Source organism: Oreochromis aureus, linkage group 3, assembly GCF_013358895.1.
Source record: "Oreochromis aureus strain Israel breed Guangdong linkage group 3, ZZ_aureus, whole genome shotgun sequence".
Classification (NCBI taxonomy): domain Eukaryota; kingdom Metazoa; phylum Chordata; class Actinopteri; order Cichliformes; family Cichlidae; genus Oreochromis; species Oreochromis aureus.
The window spans coordinates 59,030,305-59,052,794 of NC_052944.1; the positions used below are offsets into that span (position 1 = coordinate 59,030,305).

Consider the following 22,490-nt stretch of genomic DNA (forward strand, 5'->3'; position numbering starts at 1 on the left):
TTTTGTCTCGAAACGGACCACAAGCCTCTCGTTTCCTTACTGGGAGGACAACCTCTGGATCTCTTGCCACCCAGGATCCAGCGATTCAGAATGAGACTCATGCGTTACTCGTACAATGTTCAGTATGCCCCAGGGAAATCGCTCTGGACAGTAGATACTTTGCCCCGCTCGCCTCTGAAAAAACTAATGGGCATATCAGACAAAGAGCTGATGGAAAGCATAGACATATGTGTGGACAGTATTGTAACAAACATGCCTGTAAGTTCCTCATATATGCAAACACTGAAGGAACAATTGAAAAGCGACAGTGTGTGTGCTCGCGTCATGGACATGTGCACACAAGGCTGGCCAGAACATGCAAAACAAGAGCCTTTATTGAGAAATTACTGGCCTGAACGAGCCACGCTCACTGTTGAAGACGGCCTTTTGCTAAAAGATACATGGCTTGTCATTCCTTCAGCAATGAGAAACGAGGTGCTGCAAACTACATGAAGGACATGAAGGTGTTGTAAAATGTAAAGCTCATGCACGCCAAACAGTGTGGTGGTCCGGACTGAGTCAACAAATCTCTGAGATGGTGCTCAAATGCAGAACGTGCATTCAAGAAAGACACAATCACAGTGAGCCACTCATGCCAACAGAATACCCTGCCCACCCATGGCAGAGAGTGAGCACAGACCTTTTCAAGCTGGGGGGGAAAACTTACCTTCTCGCTGTTCACTGTCACTCTAGATTTGTTGAGATTGCTTTGTTAAACAGAACAAAATCAAACAATGTCATTACTCACCTGAAATCTTTCTTTGCCCATCATGGCATCCCAGAGGTCCTCACGTCTGGTAATGGGCCACAGTATTCAGGTCAAACCTTTGCAGACTTCGCAGCAGCGTACGGCTTTAAGCACATCACAAGCAGCCCCAAGTTTCCACAAAGTAATGGAGAAGCAGAATGTGCTGTACAGACTGTAAAAAATCTTCTGAAAAAAGCAGCTGATCCTTATCCAGCTCTTCTTGCCTATACACCACTGCAGTCCGGATACAGCCCCGCAGAGCTTTTAATGGGCAGATGTCTGAGACCCACACTGCCGATACTTCCATCGCAGCTGGAGCCTACACTGCCGGACAGCACACTGCTTGCTCAAAAGGAAAGGGAGAAGAGGATGATGGACATGGCAAACTTTAACAGGCGCCACCGCGCAAAACCTTTATGCAGCCTGTCCCCAGGAGAACAAGTTTGGGTGACTGATGTCAAAACTCCAGGCACTGTTATCCAAAACAACTCTACACCCCGATCATACACAGTGGAGTTACCACAAGGAACTGTGAGGCGTAATCGCATGCATTTGATTCCTTTAAGTTCACCAGTGCACAAACCTTCTAATGTGCCTGTGTTGCAGAAACCACAAACACCCAGTGTAATTCCTGCTACACCTGTTAACACTGATGTTGTCAAAACCAAGTCAGGGAGGACAATAGTTAAACCTAAAAAGTTAGATCTGTAAGAGAAAAAAAGGTTGTTGTTATATAACTGTGTTTTATAACTGTGCACAGTTGTTATATAACTGTGTTATATAACAACTGTGCATGTTCCCTGTTTAAATTTGCTTATTGCTTTCCAACCAATTGTTCTACCTGAACTAGAGAAGCTTGTGTTAACTGCTAACCCATGTGGTTCTCCAAATGATGTCGCTCATCCCCGTTTTCTAAAAAAGGTGTTTCCTACTGTTGGACCACACATTCTGGACCTAATTAATACCAGCCTCTCCTCAGGTCAAGTACCAAGCGGGTTTAAGCATGCAGTTATTCACTCCTTACTTAAGAAGCCAGGCTCAGATATTTCAGTAATGTCAAACTTTAGACCCATCTCTAAACTTCCTTTTCTGAGTAAGATCTTGGAAAAGGTTGTTCACACTCAGCTGATGGATTATCTAAACAACTCTCAAATGTTTGAAGTTTTTCAGTCTGGCTTTAGGCCGTTTCATAGCACAGAGACAGCTCTCATAAAGGTTATGAACGATATTCTGGTAGCGACAGACTGTGGTAAACATGTAGTGCTTATACTACTAGATATGACTGCTGCATTTGACACAGTGGATCACGACCTGCTGATCTCTTGATTACAGCATTGTGTGGGCATTTCTGGCTTGGCACTCCTGTGAATAAAATCATATCTCTCAAACAGGAGCTTCTGTGTTAAGTTGGGCTTGTCATCGTCCTCTGTGGCCCCTCTGCCATGGGGTGTACCACAGGGATCTATTCTTGGGCCATTACTGTTTTCATTGTATCTCCTGCCACTGGGTATGATCTTTCGTAAACGCAAAGTTTCATTTCATCTATATGCTGATGATTGCCAGCTTTATTTTCCTTTCAGTCATTCTGATAGCTCCCCAATTAGACTCCTGCTTGATTGCCTTAGTGATGTTAAGTCATGGATGGCTCTAAACTTTTTAAATTTTAATGAACGTAAAAAGGAAGCAATTCTGTTTGGCCCGAATCGTTCCTCTGATATCCCTGATGTTGACCTTGCTGCTCTGACCCCTCACCTGAAGAGCTCGATTACCAATCTTGGGTTAAAAATCGACTCTGCACTTACCTTTGATGGCCACGTGAATGGGGTGGTGAAATCGTCATTCTATCAACTCAGGCGTCTGTCGAAGGTTAAACCTTTTCTTTCAAGGCGTGACTTGTAGACTGTTATCCACGCTTTTATAACCTCACGCTTGGATTATTGCAACTCCCTTTTAGTAGGGGTTGGACTGGGGAACTAGTACAGAATGCTGTGGCACGGTTTTTATCTGGTAAAAGGATATTTGAGCACATTACTCCGGTCCTGGCCTCCCTGCATTGGCTTCCAATTGAATTTAGGATTCATTTTAAAGTTATTTTATTGGTTTCTAAATCTTTAAATGGTCTGGCACCTACATATTTGTCTGATTTGCTGAAGCCCTATGTCCCCACTCGTTCGCTCCGGTCAGCTGAGCAGCTGTTGCTCTCAGTCCCCAAATCACGGCTGAAACTGACAGGAGACAGAGCGTTCTCTACTGTGGCTCCTAAGCTTTGGAATAATCTTCCTCTTCACATTAGGCAATCGATATCGGTGCCGTCTGACACCTTGGATAGATGCCTTAGTGATAGTCGGGGGTCCGAAAAGAGAATCTCATTATTTTATAACTCACTACAGGAGATGAGTATACCTTCTACTCATTCAATAAAAGAGGAGTGGGGAAAGGAAATTGGGATCTCTCTATCAGAAGATTTTTGTCAGGAGGTCTTATGCAACATAAATACGCTTTTTATTAATTCCCGTCATTGCCTAATTCAGTATAAAATTGTACACGGGTTACATTACTCAACAGAAAGAATTCACAAATTTATCCAGACTGCTCTCCCTTCTGTGAAAAAACGTATGATACATTATGGAAATCTGTTACATAGTTTTGCACTTTGTCCAAGGCTTCAGAGTTTTTGGTGTGACATCTTCACCTATCTGTCTAATATTCTTAAAATCAAGACTGATCCAAATCCAACAGTAATAATCCTTGGGATCTCCAAAGAAACACAAAGCTTACAACATGCTCAAAAAAGTCTTATGTCATATGCACTGATCATTGCAAAGAAACTGATCCTGCAGCTTTGGAAAGGCAAAGAGTTTCCTGTGTTAAAGATGTGGCTCGCAGAGCTTACAAATACATTTCACCTTGAAAAAATAAGATATACCATGAATGGCAATGTGAAAGATTTTGAACGAATCTGGCATCCTTTACTCGCATATGTGGGGAAAATGTAACTTTCTGGCAGTCAGGGGATTGGGGTCCAGGGTGGGTTTGGTTTTTTTTTTCTTTTTTTCTAAGACATGTTGGGTTCACTTCAACGGACTTGAAGTCTACTTTAGATGCCATCTAAATCATCGATTGGTGGATTTTTTGTTTTTTTGTTCTTCTATTTATTTATTTACTATGTATTCAATTATTGTCCTGTTTAGAGAAAAAGGGGGCATAAGTCCTGTTAACCTGTAACAACTGTGATCCTTGCTCCTAATAAAAGATATTTGAAAAAAAAGATATAAAGACAGATATAAGGAGTTTGTTTTATAGATTTACACTCTTCAAAAAGCAATGTGACTGAGTGAGTTTAAGAAGTTAACCCTATTTAATGAGATGGTTTTTTTAACAAGAAAAATGTGTGAGGAAAAATGAATGTACATGTGTAGATTTTTAATAGATGAGGAAGACTAAACATATCAAGAGTCCAGTTACTCCACTCAGCAAATGGGTAAGTAGGTGAAAAAAGGAAAGCTCTAAAAAAACAGGATGTAATATTAGTGTGTTAAATTTTGCTCCTATATATTATCTGAAGTTAGACAGCATTAGTATTAAACACACAGTGCTTTAAGGATATTCTCCTCTATGGATGAATATTTGCTGATTATCTATGTAAAAAATATCCAGAGATAAACATCAGTCCTTCTATTCAGATGACCTACATACCAGAAGTGAAGAAGTTAGTTAGACCCACAAGGACACAACAGAAGGTTGTTTCAGAAGTGATGCTCTGTTGTGATATCAGTGATTACATCATCACACTCCTCATCCAATCCCTGCTCAGGCTGAGAGGGAATTACTGAAGCACATTTTCTGCAGAAATGTAAGAACTGTGTCAGCCGTTTATTGATCAAGAGTTCAGATACATAGAGTTAATCATCAGCATATTAATTTATCGATATGAATATTTAATGTCAATATAAAGACACCACGAGGAGAGTGGAGATGAAGTATGGACAGAACACCACCAGATGGAGGACCACTCTGATCACAAGCAGTAAGGAGGAGTCAGAGGTCAGATCTGGAGCAGTGGGAATAGTTGTGGTTATTGGATTACCTGCAGAGAGAATCCCACCTGTTCAGGTGAATATGTGGATGAAATCAGAGTGAAGCTCCTCACCTGTGACAGTGATCCAGCTGGATGGAGACTCTCCATGACCGCTGATGTCACACTTGTAGAGGCCTTCATCAGACCATCAGTATCTGTGAGTGCACAGCAGCAACAACCTTAATGTTTCTGAATTTAGTCAGAAACATTAAGAATAGGACACCAGTTAGTTCAATCTGATGAGCTCCTGCTCAGACCAAGCAGAGTTGGCAAAAGTACAGACATTCTGTACTTAAGTACAAGTACAAATACTCCTGTAAAAAATATTCCAGTAAAAGTTGAAGTACTGATTCAAGTTCCTTACTCAAGTAGAAAAGTGCAGGCTCTGAAATGTACTCAAAGTAAGAAAGTATAAAGTAGCTCTTTTTAGGACTTTTCTGTTTTTCTTCAAAGCTAACTGAACTTTGAGCTATGTTAACATAATAATAAAATAATATAGGGGATGAGAGTACAAATTTAAGTCTGACTTCTTTTAATTTTAATCATACTAAGCTTGAATCTGAAGGAAAACAAGGAAAATAAAAGCTATATCTTTATTTTCAGTCACCGACATTGTAGACGGTGACTTTGCCTGCAAACAGTAAAATGTGCACAGTCAGAGGTTAAAGTGGATTCAGCAGGTGGAGGAACCCTAAAATTGGTTGTAGTGACTGAGTGTGGGACATAAAATCATAAGTCAATATAATTTCTATTGAGAGCTCCAGCAGATTTTCTTGGGAACATTTGTTGTTTATCTACATAAAAATATCCAGAGATGAACATCAGAGTCCTTTTATTCAGATAAGATTCACAACAGAGGTGGAGAGGACAAAGTTAGTGAGACCTAAAGAGAAGCACCAAAGCTCTGATTCAGAAGTGATACTCTGTGGTGACATCAGAGATTACATCATAATGCTCATCGTCCAGTCCCTGCTCAGGCTGAATGGGCAGGATTGAGACACGGATGTTTTTTCCTGTAAAAAGTGTTTCAGCCATTAATTTATAGAGAATTCAGCATATTGATTAATCAATGAATGATCCAGTGTTACCTTTGGCTCTCTTTCGATACAACGACACCACGAGGAGAGTGGAGATGACGTATGGACAGAACATCACCAGGTGGAAGATCAGTCTAATCACAAAGTGGAGTAAGGACGAGTCAGGGGGCGTGGTTATATGTTTTTCTGCAGAGAAAATGTGTGGGTATTTCAACCACATGTGAATATATAAATGAAATAAGAGGTAACATAAGAGTGAAGCTCCTCACCTGTGACAGTGATCCAGGTGGATGGAGACTCTCCATGACCGCTGATGTCACACTTGTAGAGGCCTTCATCAGACCTGGAAACATGCTGGATGGTCATGTGACCTGTAGGCTGCTTCCTGATGAGGGAGCCATCTTTATAGAAAGCAGCTGGGAGGTTGGAGGGAGTGGTCTTTGTTTTACAGAGCAGAGTGACGTCATCTCCTCCATCATCACAGGAGGACAGGACTCTGCAGGATCACTGATCCACCTCAACACAGAGACAAACTACAGCATTTCATCCATTTACACACAGCTTCATCAACACTAACTCCACACACTCAGCTTACCAGTGACTGTCAGGTTAACCATGTTACTGATGGGACCCTCTCTGGACTCACACCAGTAAACCCCACTGTCCCATGGGTCAGTGTAGCTGATGTTACAGAAAGAACCAGACGGCTCTCCCCATTCTTGATTGTGATCTCCACACTCAGCTCTGGTTTCTTTGCTTGTGTTTCTCCTCAGAGTCCATCCAGCAGAGCTGTCGTCCTCCTCACAGCTCAGAGACACAAAGTCTCCTTCAAAGAACTGAGAGCTGCTGGGACTCACAGTCAGATGAGCTGTCAGGAAGAAGATATATTATATATATTATTCATATTTTTCAATATCCAGATTTTTTTCACAGCTGTTGATTTCCTCACATCAGCTGCTGAATACTTAATAAAATGGATATCATTCATAACAAAGTCTGAGTTATATGTGTTTGAAAGACATAAAACCTGAAATCCTTTAAACCGTCAGAAAGTGTGAGTTATTATGGACGTGAATGAGGAGGAGTCTGTCTGCAGTTAGCTGCACCATGTTCTTAATAAATGTGTCCCACAGTCTCCTGGAAGAGTGAGTCAGGTTTACAGTGTGACAGAAGAAGGTTACTGACCTTGGTTTGTGGTGCAGCTCAGCAGTGAGATCAGAACTGAAGAGAAATTAAACTTAACACAGTTAAACTGAGAGTTTTTACATTGAACAAGACAGCAGAGGTATTAAAAACACAGAGTGAACTTACAGAGCAGACACAGCAGAGATGTTTCCTCCATCCTGCTGCTCAATGACATCAGACCAACACTGACATCAGTTCATGGTCACACTGAGTAAATCCCTCCTCTTCTTCTTTCTCTCTCTCTGGGTTTCAGACTTGTGGTTAGAAAAAAACATGTGAAAAACTTCCCGTGTTTATTTCTCTGCTTCCTTAAAAGTGTCAACTGAACATGAAGAAAGGATGAAAAGCAACATTATCTATGACTGACAGTAGACCCTGAATGCAACATCAGTACCTGTATGATGTCTTCACTGACGCTCCGAACTCTTTTTTTGACAATTAAATTTTAAGTAAATGCATGGATTTAGTCACTAATATTGCAGATCGAGCCAAACAAACTGTGTCTTCTTGTACTTGACTGCACGTTAACTGTAAGGTAGAAAGCTTTGGTTGGTTTTGTTCTTCTCTCTGTCCCACCCACTGACTTGTGGTCAGAAAGCAAACAACCTAACATTTGTGAAGGTGTGAAGCAGACATGCTGCATACAGCGAGCTGTGTAAATGTAACTGCACTGAAAACACTGAGTCACACATTATCTCCCCAGAAACTGTGTGTTTAGGCAGGCTTGCACCCAAATGCAGACTCACAGGCAGGATTTGAAAAACCAAAACTCTGCTTTATCGCTGGCACGAGTTTATACAAAAACTAAACTGGAAAATCTACAAACTAAACTATTAACAGGACACACAGCGTGGTATGAAGAAGACGCTGACATATATACACAGAAGGATAACAAGGGAATTGAGAATGCATGGGACACAGCTGACACAAATTAACATGACGTCACAGGGAAGCAAAAACCAAACACACCGAACATGGAAACACAAGACCTTCAATAAAGCAGGAAACAAAGGAACACGACACAGGAGTGGAGGAAATACAGAGAGGAAGCGAGGGAACATGAAGGGACATGAGGGAGAGAGAACAGACATGACAGACTGGGGAAACGTTGTAAACATGACAACACAGAATGAAACACGAGGAGGGAAACAAAACACAAGAACTCACACAACATATATAAACACAGACACACAGAGACACACAGAGCAAAGACATGAGAGTGAATCTAATAATCTAAAGCTAAACAGAACAACCTCGGCAATACAGAACAAACACAAGACTAACAAAGTGGACTTCAACACAAATCATAATACAAAATGACAAAAACACAAGAAAATTGAAAACACTGGGGCAAATGATGCAGGACCATGAGATGTTCATAGTAAACAGTGTGACATGGGTATCTTTATATCTGAAATAACAATGGTTAAAAACACAGAGGTAATACAAAACATGGATACTTACTTAATTTAACTTTGTTGATTCCTCTACACATTTATAATCTCATTACACGCACGGATCAGTATAAACAAACACACACACACACACACACACACACACGGGTCTATGTGGTATGGAGGGACTATACTACGTCAATCCGCCCGGCGGTGGTTTAAGGGGACTACCGTTTCCAGAGGACTTAGAGCCAAGGGAGCGAGGTTAAAGTGTTCGAAAAAATCTGAAAAAAATTTGGGTCACTTCAGACCTAATACACTCCCTATAGAAGTCTAGATACACTGATACACACCAACCAGACTCTATTGTGTTTTCTGGAGACATTGTCCACTTGACAACGATGTGTTCTATGAGGTCCAAAAAAAACAATATCAGGACTTTAAAGGGACAATGATGTCATTATTAAATAGCTCATCATTACCATGAATACACATCTGACAGGACACAGGATTACTGGGACATTATTTTATTAGTGTTCTTGGATCTGAACATTAATTTTAACCATAAATAAAAAAAGAAATCTATGGACAAAAATGCCCACGCTAACCACAGAAATATAAAAATATAGAAAACAGAAAAATTAAAACATTTAAAATGAATTTTAATAGTTTAAAGGTAAATATTAAGGGAGAAAATATGCATTTATATTTTTTTTATTTTCAATATAACCGGTCAAAAAATATATATTAAAGAACCTGTCAAAAAAAAACTAAATAAATTAAATTTAAAAGTTATGAAATACAAACTACTTCTGTAATTAACAAGAACTTTTTCTTTAAACAGAACATCAGTGAGGCAGCCTGCTGCACAATAAGTCAGTTTTAACAACAGTTCGGCAATCTGACCAAGATGTAAAACCACATCTGGCTAAACAGTTATTTTAGTTCATTTTTTTCTGCCTTTTTGCAGTTAATCCTCTGTTTCTTACAAAATCTCTTATGTTTTGAACTGTTCTTCCTGCCAACACCGGATCTTCTACCAATTTGCAATGACTGCATTCATTTTTGGTGGCCAGTTTCCCTTCGTTTATGTGGTCTTTAAAATGCCTCATCACTGCAGCAACCTCCGCCTTGGACCACATGTTTTTGGGAGCTCTTCGGGAATTGTGGGATTGAGCAGCATTTTTATCTGGAAGATATATAAAGTAGTAGTTAAAATAAACAAACCAAACAAAAAAAAACCCAAAAATCATTTGCTTTTTAAAAGAATGGATGTTACCCTGTCCTAACTTCTGAAATGTGTTGGTACCATCAATATCAAAACGAGCTAAAATTCTCTTTGAAAATTTATCAAATTTCTAAAATGAGACAACATTTGGTGTTCCACTGTGAATAAAAGACTGAATAAAACATTGAATAAAAGTCTCTTGATGCATGCTCAATCATCCAGGTAAGTAAATCCCAAAACGTTGATTCTGTTAATCTGGACGTAGCGTTTTCAGTGGGAGAAACATTTTGTCACTCATCCAAGTGACTTCTTGCCACCACTCTGCAGTTTGCCATATGTTGCAAAGTGATGAAACAATAGATGATGAACAATTCAAAACCTTAAGCACAAACATCTAAGTGACGAAACATTTGAGAGCCATTGAGAGCATCCTCACTGGATGCATCACCACCTGGTATGGCAACAGCACCGCTTACAACCGCAAAGCTCTCCAGAGAGTAGTGCGGTGTGCTGAACGGATAATTGGAGGTGAGCTTCCCTCCCTCCAAGACATCTACAGGAAGCGGTGCCTGAGGAAAGCGGGGAGGATCATCAAGGACTCCAGTCACCCCAGCCACAAACTGTTCAGACTACTTCCATCAGGAAGGAGGTTCTGCAGCATCCGGTCCCGTACCAGCAGACTGAGAGACAGCTTTTTCCACCAGGCCATCAGACTGCTGAACACTTCATAGACACCTCACCCTCACTACTGGAACTTCAACATTATGCACTCCATACTGTACATTAATGCCACTGTTTTGCACATACCAACCTCTGTATATTTTATATATCTTATTTTATTGTTTACTTTATTTCATTTGTAAAACATGTATATACACACACTATATACACACACTCACACACACGTAGAAAAACATATTTAGTACACACATTCAGTAATGTATATACCTTTATATATTGTACATATATTTATTACTTTTTAGATTAGCCATTTTTATATTTTGCTTGTTTTACGTTATTGTATTTTTTTGCACAACTCTGTTGCTTGTGAAGCTTGCACACAAAAATTTCACTCACATGTACTGTACTAGTGTACCTGCACATGTGACGTGACAATAAAAGTGATTTGATTTGATTTCTCCCACTGAAAAAACTACGTTCAGATGAACAGAATCAACCTTTTTACTTACTTAACTGGATAATGAGAATGCATCATGCAAGCACCATAGTATGTCACATGAAGTAGTCTGTAGACAGGCCTCACCCAGTCATTAAATTGTTTGTCAGCTATACAATTACCCTTGAGCTTCTAAGAATAATAGACTATGCATAATGGTTGTGATGTGATGATTCCGTCAAATCCCTAGAATTAAAGCAGGAAGTCTACTTTAACACATATGGATATGGTTTGATTTTAAAATCCATTGTGGTGGTGTAGAGACAGAATTGCAACGCAATTACAAAGAACGTGTCCATAAGCTTAGAGAACCAACTGCACCCTTACCTTCAGAGGGAGCAGCAGTCTCACTGCTGCAGGCATTATGAGTGGTTCTTCATCTGCTGATTACACAATTTGATTAAGTTTTAATATTTGTTACAAACATTTTATCCACAGAAATCAAGCTAGTGGTAACTTACCACAATCTACAGCGTCTTGTAGCTGCGCTGTGTTTGTGGAATCAGCTACTGCATGTACAGGCTCACTGGTGCCACACGCTGACATTGTGAGTGCTGTGTCATCATCATCTGATTCACTCTCACTGTCCTTTGTTTCAGCATCACTTAATGCAATTTCATCTGAGAAATTGTGGGAAAAAACACAAAAAAACCCCCAACACAAACACAAACCCCCCAAAAACCTCACATTAACAACGACATATGACAAAATACAGAACAAATACTGGAAATTATACTTTTTCCACAGTACATAGTTTTACTATTTAAGGCCACCACTCTGCAGTTTGCCAAATGTTGCAAAGTGATGAAACAACAGACTTCAAGAACCTTAAATCATGGACATTTAACAGAATGGTCTGTGCTTTTAGGTTTTAATTCTGTTGATAAAGCATAATATTCAACTACTGCCCTAATATTTGCTCCTTTCAATACAAACCTTCAATTTCGATCTCATCCAGTGATTTCCCTGGATCTGGGAAAGATGTCCTTTTCCAGTGTTAAAAGCAGTTTGGAAATCTTGGCCAGCTGTGTTGTGGGAACTGGTAATCTGTAGAATTCGCGGTGAACGCGAATATCATGACCCAGGAAATCTGCAACCTGATCAAGTTCATTGTTTTTCAAATTAAGGACTTGTGAGAGTGTGGCAACATGTTTTCTGAGCTGTGTCGATCTTAGATACTCAGGGTGCTTTGCTCCACACTGGTATGCATGAACACGCAAGGAGTCCATTCCTCTGTAATGACTCATTGATCGGGGTCTTGCAAAGAGGTAGATATTAGTGGCACAAATACCACAGTCAGGCCTCCTAACCAGTAGTGACAGAGCATCCAGCATGCTTGGTGTTAGCAGAACTGGAACATTTCTGTCCCTTTTTCCCATTATTTCTATTCTACAGAAATAGTTACAGAGTCTCTGTTCCATTTCTGAAAGCCCCATGGCAACATCTGTGTGGAGTGCTGTTTTGTCTCTTTCAAGAAAACTTTTGAGGCGCATCTTTGAAACCTCTCCAGAACGTCTTCGATTGAACACAATGATCTGTGAGAGTGTAACTTGTGCAAGTTGGGCATAATTCTGAGCTGTGGCTTCGTTCTCCAAGCTGCAAAAGGCACTTTCTGCAGATTTTTGAAGGTAGTGATGGAGAATCCGAACATCTTCTGTAAAGGGCAATGTTGATGGCTTGTTAAACTTTGCCTCGCTCAGTGTGTTCAAGGCACGGTGAGACACCATCTCGGACCATTTGGAGACATGCAACTTCTTGAACGCATCAGTGGACTTGATTAGGGCTTCATCCTCTGTCATGAGGGCACGACAATGGATAATGTCAGACATTTTATGCAGTGTATGTCCCAGTTTCAGCGCAAGGCTTGGAGTTTTGTATGACAGTGTCTCTTCATCAAAACCTGAAACTTTCTTTACTGCTTGCACAACTCTCTGGAAGTTAGCAGGCTTAATAGCTTCTTCCATGTTATGCACTGAGAATTCTGTGCGCAGACACAAACACAAACGTCCCCGCTTCACGAAGCTTCTGTCGTATATAATCATACTTTGTAGGGTCTTGTCCATGTTTATTGTAGAGGGACTGGGCAAACTGAATAACAGTAAAGTCATTTCGCACAGCTGAGGCAATCTCATCTTGTTTCATAACAGCAAGAACCTTCCACACTCCACTTGACACCTCATGGATAACACTGAGACTCCAGAGTTAAAGCCAGGCCGAGTACTTTGGTTCTTCCAGGTTCTTTATCTGTGTCATCTTTTGGTTTGTTAGGACATCTGCGGACATGTCTCCAAAGATCCTTGCGAACATACATCCCTTGACAATAAAAGCAATGAGCAAACTTTCCCTCTACTGCTTTAATCTTGGGTCTTCTCTTCACTTTCAGTGGTCCCACTCCACCATGCAAAACTGCAGCATTATGCTTAAAATTTCCTTATTTCTCAATTTCTCTAACAGGCTTTTACGCTCGTTTGAGTCTCTAGGCAGGAAAATGCATGCACAACATCAGGAGCTGTTTTGTGCGTTTTCAGGTGGCGGAAATTTTAGCTTGTGGTTTGCCACAAAAATAGCAGTAATTTCTTTTACTTAAAGTCATTTTTTCTGATTCAGTTTCATAAAAGCTCACTTTTATCTTCTGGCTTGTCTTTTGTCAAGTTGTGGATTAAATTTGTTGAATCCGATTGTTCATGCGCTTTGGAGATGTCATCTTGGCATAGCAGACCTTTTGATGTGCTTGGCAATAATGAGATGTCTTTATCTGAATCTTCATCATATGACTCTGAATCTGGCACATATTCTTCTTCTGATATGCTGTGGTTGCCATCATCATCGCTTGATATTTGATCCAGAACTGAATGTGGCAATCCATCCTCCCCTGAATATTCAGAAATTTCTTCTTTCTGGAATGTAAGAATAAAAGTTATTTTAATTGATCAATACTTTAGACAGGTAAAAAATAAACTGAAAAAATCAAGCCAAATATGAATGGGATACACACCTGTGTTGGACTGGTGACAATTCTGATTTGCCAATTTTGCAAGGCAGGATTTGTGCCAGACCCCTAAACAAACTGAAACACATTTTGATAGACTTAATTTAGCTTTGCAGTTCTATTTAAGTGAAGTAGTTTTTTGTCAAAGCATTGCAGTAATGTCAAATGCTGAAAAAAACAAAACAAACTGTTCACACTTAAGGATATTTTAATGACTACACATACACTGCTAACCCCCCCCCAAAAAAGGACATCCCAGATATGAATGAATGAATTCTTCTTATTAAATACTTTGTTCTTTAGGTAGTTGAATGGCATGAAAATGTGTAGTTGAATGTGTGTGGCCTCCAGATGCCTGTATGACTTCCCTACAATGCCTGGGCATGCTCGGGATGAGGTGGCGGACGGTCTCCTGAAGGATCTCCTCCAAGACCCGGACTAAAGCATCCACCAACCCCTGGACAGTTTGTGGTGGATGGAGTGAGACATGATGTCCCAGATGTGCTCAATTGGATTCGGTCTGGGGAACAGGCGGGCCAGTACATAGCATCAATGCCTTTGTCATGGAGGAACTGCTGACATACTCCAGCCACATGAGGTCCAGTGTCCTCTCACATTAGGTGGACCCCAGGGCCAAATACACCAGCATGTGGTCTCACAAAGGGTCCGAGGATCTTATCTTGTTACCTAATGACAGTCAGGCTCTCTGGCAGGCACAGAAATGCCACCCACACCATTACTGACCCACTGCCAATATGATCATGCTGGAGGATGTTGCAGGCAGCAGAACGTTCCCCACGGCATCTCCAGACTGTCACATGTGCTCAGTTTGAACCTCCTTTCAGCTGTGAGGAGCATAGGGTGCCAGTGCCGGAGTTGCCAAACTTTGTGTTTTCTGGCAAATGACAAACATCCTGCATGGTGTTGGGCTGCAAGCTCAATCCCCACTTGTGGACGCTGGACCCTCAAGCCATCTGACCATTTGAGCAGACAGATGCACATTTGTGGCCTGTTTGAGGTCATTCTGCAGGGCTCCTCTTGTTCCTCCTTGCACAAAGGTGGAGGTAGCAGTCATGCTGCTGGGTTGTTGCCCTCCTATGGCCTACTCCACATCCAGGTAGCACCTCCATGCTCTGGACACTACACTAACAGACACAGCAAACCTTCTTGCCACAGCTCACATTGATGTGCTACACTAGATGAGCTGCACTACCTGAGCCACTTGTGTGGGTTGTAGACTCTGTCTCATGCTACTACTAAAATGAAATCACCACCAGCATTCAAAAGTGACCATAACATCAGCCAGAAAGCATAGGTGCTGAGAAGTGGTCTGTGTTCAACACCTGCAGAACCAGTCCTTTATTATGGTGAATTGACTATAATTTCCACTTGTTGTCTACTCTATTTGCAAAACAGCATGTGAAACTGGTTGTCAGTGTTACTTCCTAAGTGAACAGTTTGATTTCACAGAAGTGTGAATGACTTGGAGTTACATCGGATTGTTTAAGTGTTCCCTTTATTATTTTGAGCAGTTTATATTATGGAATGGGGAATTGAGGACAATCCCAAGTATACCATTTTACAAGGTCCTGCAACAAAGAGGTAATACTACATTTCTTTAATTAGACGTGACCACCCACTGATTAAAAAGGGAGCAGTGTTCATTTCAGGTAGTCTTAACTTGTTGAACTCTATTAATGCTTTTTACTATATACTGTACCTATTCACTAAATGTCTCACCTTTGCACTTATAGCCAAGCCACTTGAGGGAGGAAACCGGTCCCACACACTGAATGCACTTGTCCAAAGATGATATTGTTGTGCACACCAGACGATGACTGTGACACTGTTAGCAAAATATTGCAACATTTATTTGTTTTGGACAGTTGGAAAGGTGAGGTGTTTTCAATTCAGTTGCAGATATCAACTAATACACTTCATCCCAGTATAAAATTTGAACGCAATCAACCTCTTCACTTTTTTCTACTGGAACCATTTTACTGGGATTAGGGGAATTGATTCTTTCACTTTGTTGTTATCTAGAATAGTTAATTGACTTAAAACACTGCAACTTCTTAAAATGGCACATGCATTCTTATCTGTGTGGAGTGGGTCAGAGTAAAAAAAACAACAACAACAAAATTTATAAAACAATCCTTCCTTATTTGCTTATCCTTGCGGCTGGAACCTCTATTCCAAATATGGTGGGTGCACAATGCCTCTCACCCGACTTGTATCTGCCAACTACAACTTCCGCCCAAAGACATGCAGTTAGTGGGGTTTGCTGGACTGGTAATTCTAAATTGCCCATAGGTGTGACTGTGTTAGAGTCTGTCAATGTGATACCTTGCGACAGCCTCTCACTCCAATTAACAACTGATTCCGTGGCAATCATCCATCCTCTTTCACTTATCCTTATCAGGATTGTGGGGTAGCAGGTTTGGGGCCTATACCAGCTACCAAAGGGCAGTACAACCTGGACAGATCACCAGTCTAACATGGAAGGACAGGCATTTGCATCCACACCAAAGGGCAGTTTTGAATCATCAGTTAACCTAACCCCATAAGCTACATCTTTGGACTGTGGGAAGAAGCCAGAGTACACAGCCAGGGAGAACCCATGCACTACAGCAGTAAAACGTGCCTAAAACAAGTTAAGCAGTTGTATAGTACTATCTTAATGTTCAAGCCTGAGTTTCAAACCATTTCAACATAGAAACAAAGCACATGCAGTCAGTTCTGCGTGCTGTAGGTCAAACTGTCAAAAAATAAGAGAAGACCCTCCTAAAACCAGAGTGATGTCACCATGAAGCAAACTTTGACGGAGTCCCCAATAACAGTGTGGTCCTCCTAAGTCACATTTGGGTGGTTAACACACACACACACACACACGTTATCCAGACTTGCACTTTGAAACAATGAAAAGGACCTACAAGCCACGGTCCATGTAAATCACATTACACCCAGGTGACTGCCAAACACACACACACACAGCATCCATAAAGAATGATGATAGATTAAATTATTAGCTCATTAAGTGGTACACTGGATTATATTTACCCTTTCAGGCTCTGGATGTTTCAGGTCCAGATCATTGTTTGGAATGCAGTTTGGTTGCGGCTTTAGGCAGCTCACAGTCTTCTCAATCTGGCTGGTCTCAGTCTTCGTGTGTAACAGATAGAGAATGAAGACAAAAGAACAGTAATCTGACAGTTACTAAAAATGCATCACTCAAGAGGATGAATAAACCATTTCACTATCGGAAAATAGCGTAAGGTACACATCGTGCATGAGAAACATTCATTAAAATCTGTCCTAGGTCAATGTTACCTCTTCAGAATCTTGCACTGAAGAAGAATGCATGGCTTCTGAGCCTTGCTGAGGCATTTCTTCATCAAGATCCTGCAACAAAGAAAAGATGACACAAAGATTAGACCAAGTGCTCTTCTTGCAACAGTACTGGGCAGGCCTGTGCTTCTGTTTTTAATTTGCATGTGTGGGGGCTTTCCACTCAAATGTTTTCTTCTGAAAAAATACTGGCTACAATAATTAACAACTGATTCCGTGGCAATCATCCATCCTCTTTCACTTATCCTTATCAGGATTGTGGGGTAGCAGGTTTGGGGCCTATACCAGCTACCAAAGGGCAGTACAACCTGGACAGATCACCAGTCTAACATGGAAGGACAGGCATTTGCATCCACACCAAAGGGCAGTTTTGAATCATCAGTTAACCTAACCCCATAAGCTACATCTTTGGACTGTGGGAAGAAGCCAGAGTACACAGCCAGGAGAACCCATGCACTACAGCAGTAAAACGTGCCTAAAACAAGTTAAGCAGTTGTATAGTACTATCTTAATGTTCAAGCCTGAGTTTCAAACCATTTCAACATAGAAACAAAGCACATGCAGTCAGTTCTGCGTGCTGTGGGGTCAAACTGTCAAAAAATAGAGAAGACCCTCCTAAAACCAGAGTGATGTCACCATGAAGCAAACTTTGACGGAGTCCCCAATAACAGTGTGGTCCTCCTAAGTCACATTTGGGTGGTTAACACACACACACACACACACACACACACACACACGTTATCCAGACTTGCACTTTGAAACAATGAAAAGGACCTACAAGCCACGGTCCATGTAAATCACATTACACCCAGGTGACTGCCAAACACACACACACACAGCATCCATAGAGAATGATGATAGATTAAATTATTAGCTCATTAAGTGGTACACTGGATTATATTTACCCTTTCAGGCTCCGGATGTTTCAGGTCCAGATCATTGTTTGAAATGCAGTTTGGTTGCGGCTTTAGGCAGCTCACAGTCTTCTCAATCTGGCTGGTCTCAGCCTTCGTGTGTAACAGATAGAGAATGAAAATACATTTATATCACTGGATGCTCGGCTGCATTGCTATAGTGACCAAAGTCACAGTAGGTGATACTCAATTTCAATGGAAAACTAGATGCCCTAAGTCACGTTAAGCCAATTTGAGTTGGTACAAATGTAACAATGGCTTACGGTATGCAATTTATCAGTTCCAAAAAGTACAATTGTAGAAATACCTTGCATCTCCAGGGCCAATCCGAGTCACCATAATTATAGTCTATTTCTTCGCCTGGACTTATGTCTCTGCTTGCAAATAAGCATAGATGGGGCTTTCCATTGATATTTAATATTTTCATTTTAGCACTTGGACTGATGTGGTTGTCGTTGACAAGTCTGCCTAATGACCCATCTTCTTGAGATGCATCCACACTGTGGGGTTAGGCAAAAAAGTATTAGCTTAACTAGTTTTTGTTAGGAAGCTTTTTTTTTCATAAATCAAAAGCAATGTGTAATTTAATCTTAATCAAACTACACTGATATAATACGCACCACCAGAGTTTTCCATCAAACTTGAATTCAAACATGAACACCTTCAGGCTGTCATGATAAACTCTGTGTCTCCGCTCACATTCTTCTTTTGGTATGAGTTTACCTCTGTATTCCAAAAGGAAGTCTCCTTTTGGAATGGAACAGTCGTGAAAATGCCCGACCTGAATTGCAGAGGCATACCAAGTGAGTGACAAAAGACAAAGTGACAAACTCCAAATCTAATCCAAACTAAAGACCAACTTACCTTTGAAGGCATTTATGTAGTGGATATCAAGTCCCAGTTTGTCCCTTCCAGCAGAAACATGACAGACTGCATCCTCCGTGGAGGAATGCGTCTCCTTCGCATGTTCTCCTGTACGTTTTGGTTGCCTGTATTACCAAAGCATATAAAGTATTACGATTATCGTCATCATTGTCATCATCATCAGTAGTAGTGGAACTAGCAGTAGTGTAGTTTACAGCATAAACACAGCTGACTTATTCATAGTCCTAATTTATGCCTTCTTTTAAAATGTTAAAAGCCAAGTTCTCAAAATGGCGACATGTGACATTTCTGTAATGGCGACTGCAGAGAGTGATACAAGTACTGAGAAAGCTTAGGCATCAAAACTGTAAGAAGTTTTTCTTCAGGCATATAAATAAATACACGATTAAATACACTTATACCCCTTGCTTTTATTTTAGGGCTGTCAGCACAATGGACAGACATTGGACAAACTGCCCGAAATTAGCTGACAGCGACATCAGGGATTTTGACTCAGACTGCGCTGGTTTAATTGTTAATCACGTTAGTCGCGATGTCGGCATTAACACGTTTAAGCCACATTAATGCTTTAACACCGAGTAAATCCTAACACGGGTTAGCCCGCTTTATCGCGTTGACGCGGTTAGTCATCAGCCCTATTTTATTTACTCAATGACAAACGCTGAGGCAGTTTTACTTCTTCAAAAACTAGCTAACAGTCCATAAAGCATATATTAAACCAGTTTAATATAAGCCTGTGCACCTATAATTTCATATAGTATTAAAGTCATGGTGCATTTTACATTAAAAAGGCTTACCTTTGTGCTTTTAATCAGTCTTAAATATTGCCGTCGACATGTACTTGTTAAAGGGCACGCATAGCAAATCGTATCCGGTAGGTACCGCCTATATATATAGCCTACCAATCACAATGACTTCCGGCCGTGTGTATTGAAAATGTGTATTAAATTGTAGTACTTACACACATCCACTCTAACTCGAAACGTCGCTGTGCAATAAACTGGAATACACAAAAATCAGGTGAGTGGTATAGGTGCACTTTTAAGAAAATCAGAAAATCTTTTAATTATAGTTTAATAAATAAATTTACACTAGAGTTTAAGCAAATACAGGTCAAAAGATAAATAATGACCTCATAAGAAGTAGAAAAAATTATTATTTAGACACTTAAAAATGCATTTACAATTCATGTTTTAGGGGGACACATGAATACACAGCAAAAAGTCGAAATGTCCCTGTAGCCCAGGTACAGCGTCAGGTCAAATGTCCATCCATACCACATAGACGCACGCACACACACACACACACACACACACACACACACACACACACAGTGACATTTACAGACACACATGCTTTTATTACAACAACATCCACATAGGATCCTCTATCACGCGAGTTAGACAATGAAAGGAAAGTCCCATGTGATGGATTAAGAGGAAAGCTGTAATCAGCATGACTTGTAGATGACAGCAGATCTTAAGCTTTTAATATCTGTTTTTTGTTTTTCATTTTATTTTTAGCTTCAAGGCTCTCAAGGGTTTGTGCTCAGTCAGGAACAGATGAGAAGTGATCCATGAAGCCACTCTCAGTCACATGATCTTATCTTTGTCCTCTATTGGACATCAATTTAAGTACCATGTCAGTATCTGTGAGTGAAAGGCAGATGGACCAACCAGGTTGTAGACTGAATTCAATCACAAAACAGGAAATACCAAAATAAAACAGGCTCTATCTATAACTGTTTTAAGTATTTCACACATTTCACTATAGATTTTATATAGAAACAATCCAAAGTCTTCGATGAATACCTTAGGTACCGAGCTTTGGTAACACACGTGGTAAATGATAGATATCCTCCTCCATCTATTCAGACGATCTCAACATCAGAGGTGAAGAGGACAAAGTTATTGAGATCCACAGAGACACAACAGAAGTTTGCTTCAGAAGTGATGCTCTGTGGTGACATCAGCAGTTACATCATCGTGCTCATCATCCAATCCATGCTCAGGATGAGTGGGAGAGATCAAGATGCAAAGTTTGTTTCCTGCAAAAATTAAAAGTCAAAAAGTATCAGATGTGAACCAGAGATGGAGAGGAGTTCATCATCAGCATATCAGGTGAGGAAATGATTCAGAGTGTTACCTTTGGCTCTGTGGCGATATAAAGACATCATGAAGTGAGTGGAGATGAAGTATGGACTGAACACCACCAGGTGGAGGACCACTCTGAACGCAAGCTGGAGAGAGCTGCAGTCAGGGGGTAGTGAAGAGGTGGCGGGGATCACTGCGGCTATAGGTTTTTCTGCAGAGAGAATCGCACCTGTTCAGGTGAATATGTGGATGAAATAAGAGGTGAAATCAGAGTGAAGCTCCTCACCTGTGACAGTGATCCAGCTGGATGGAGACTCTCCATGACCGCTGATGTCACACTTGTAGAGGCCTTCATCAGACCTGGAAACATGCTGGATGGTCATGTGACCTGTAGGCTGCTTCCTGATGAGGGAGCCATCTTTATAGAAAGCAGCTGGGAGGTTGGAGGGAGTGGTCTTTGTTTTACAGAGCAGAGTGACGTCATCTCCCTCCATCACAGGGAGGACAGGACTCTGCAGGATCACTGATCCACCTCAACACAGAGACAAACTACAGCATTTCATCCATTTACACACAGCTTCATCAACACTAACTCCACACACTCAGCTTACCAGAGACTGTCAGGTTAACCATGTTACTGATGGGACCCTCTCTGGACTCACACCAGTAAACCCCACTGTCTGATGGGAACACAGTGATATTACAGGAAGAACCAGACCCTCTTCCCCACACATCTCCACACTGAGTCCTCTGTTGTTTGCTTGTGTTTCTCCTCAGAGTCCATCCAGCAGAGCTGTCGTCCTCACAGCTCAGAGACACAACGTCTCTAATAAAGAACTGAGAGCTGCTGGGACTCACAGTCAGACGAGCTGTGAGGAATTCAGTTCATTGTGACTAAAGTAAAATGACCTACTGAGTTTTACAGTCTGTCAGTGTGTTAGCAACGAGAAGACATTACCATAAGTAATACAGTACAGTATTTACAATACATTTGTCTTTAACATAATAATTTAATGAATGATATTTTTTAATTCAATAAACTCCATACATTTAATAATCACATTTTTCAGTTAGTTGTGTAAAGGGCAGATAAACATGAAATTCGTTTTTACTTCACCTCAGGTCATTGAGATAGCAGCACAAAAATCACAGAGTGGTCAACAGTATTTCATTGAGTTTATCTTATCGGGACATTAATTTATGCTTATATGTCTTCATCTACATTTTATCATGTCATTTGTTGAAAGTTACAACACATCTGTCAGTCCGTCTTTGTGAAAGGCTGATTAAATTAATGATCTGTCAAGTTAGTCTTTTTCAACTGTAAACCCTCATTTTACTGATATTTCATAACTTCAGCTCAGAGATAAATTTG

At 40.6% G+C, this 22,490-nt stretch overlaps 1 protein-coding gene and 1 long non-coding RNA gene across 2 annotated transcripts; both read right to left on the reverse strand.

The window, feature by feature from the left end:
* Window positions 1-11,237: 11,237 nt before the first annotated feature.
* On the reverse strand, window positions 11,238-11,853 carry LOC120435867. Its single transcript, XR_005609982.1, has 3 exons — window positions 11,823-11,853; window positions 11,348-11,506; window positions 11,238-11,269 (listed from the first exon to the last, which is right to left on the reverse strand). It is a non-coding gene; the product is annotated as an uncharacterized LOC120435867 (long non-coding RNA).
* Window positions 11,854-13,766: 1,913 nt separating this feature from the next.
* LOC120433983 (histone-lysine N-methyltransferase EHMT2-like) lies at window positions 13,767-19,013 on the reverse strand. Its single transcript, XM_039601312.1, has 9 exons — window positions 19,002-19,013; window positions 18,758-18,918; window positions 18,445-18,637; window positions 18,129-18,230; window positions 17,206-17,277; window positions 16,936-17,037; window positions 15,616-15,721; window positions 13,882-13,953; window positions 13,767-13,783 (listed from the first exon to the last, which is right to left on the reverse strand). The coding sequence occupies exons 1-9, from the start codon at window positions 19,011-19,013 to the stop codon at window positions 13,767-13,769; spliced, it is 837 nt and encodes a 278-aa protein (XP_039457246.1).
* Between the last annotated feature and the right edge of the window lie 3,477 nt (window positions 19,014-22,490).

Excerpts from the sequence above, each read along its gene's own strand:
- LOC120433983 (XM_039601312.1), bottom strand. Across the intron at positions 17,278-18,128 it reads AACATCCGGAGCCTGAAAGG|GATCTTGATGAAGAAATGCC; the intron begins GTAAATATAATC and ends TCTTTGTTGCAG. Across the intron at positions 17,038-17,205 it reads CAGTGCAAGATTCTGAAGAG|ACTGAGACCAGCCAGATTGA; the intron begins GTAACATTGACC and ends TTACACACGAAG.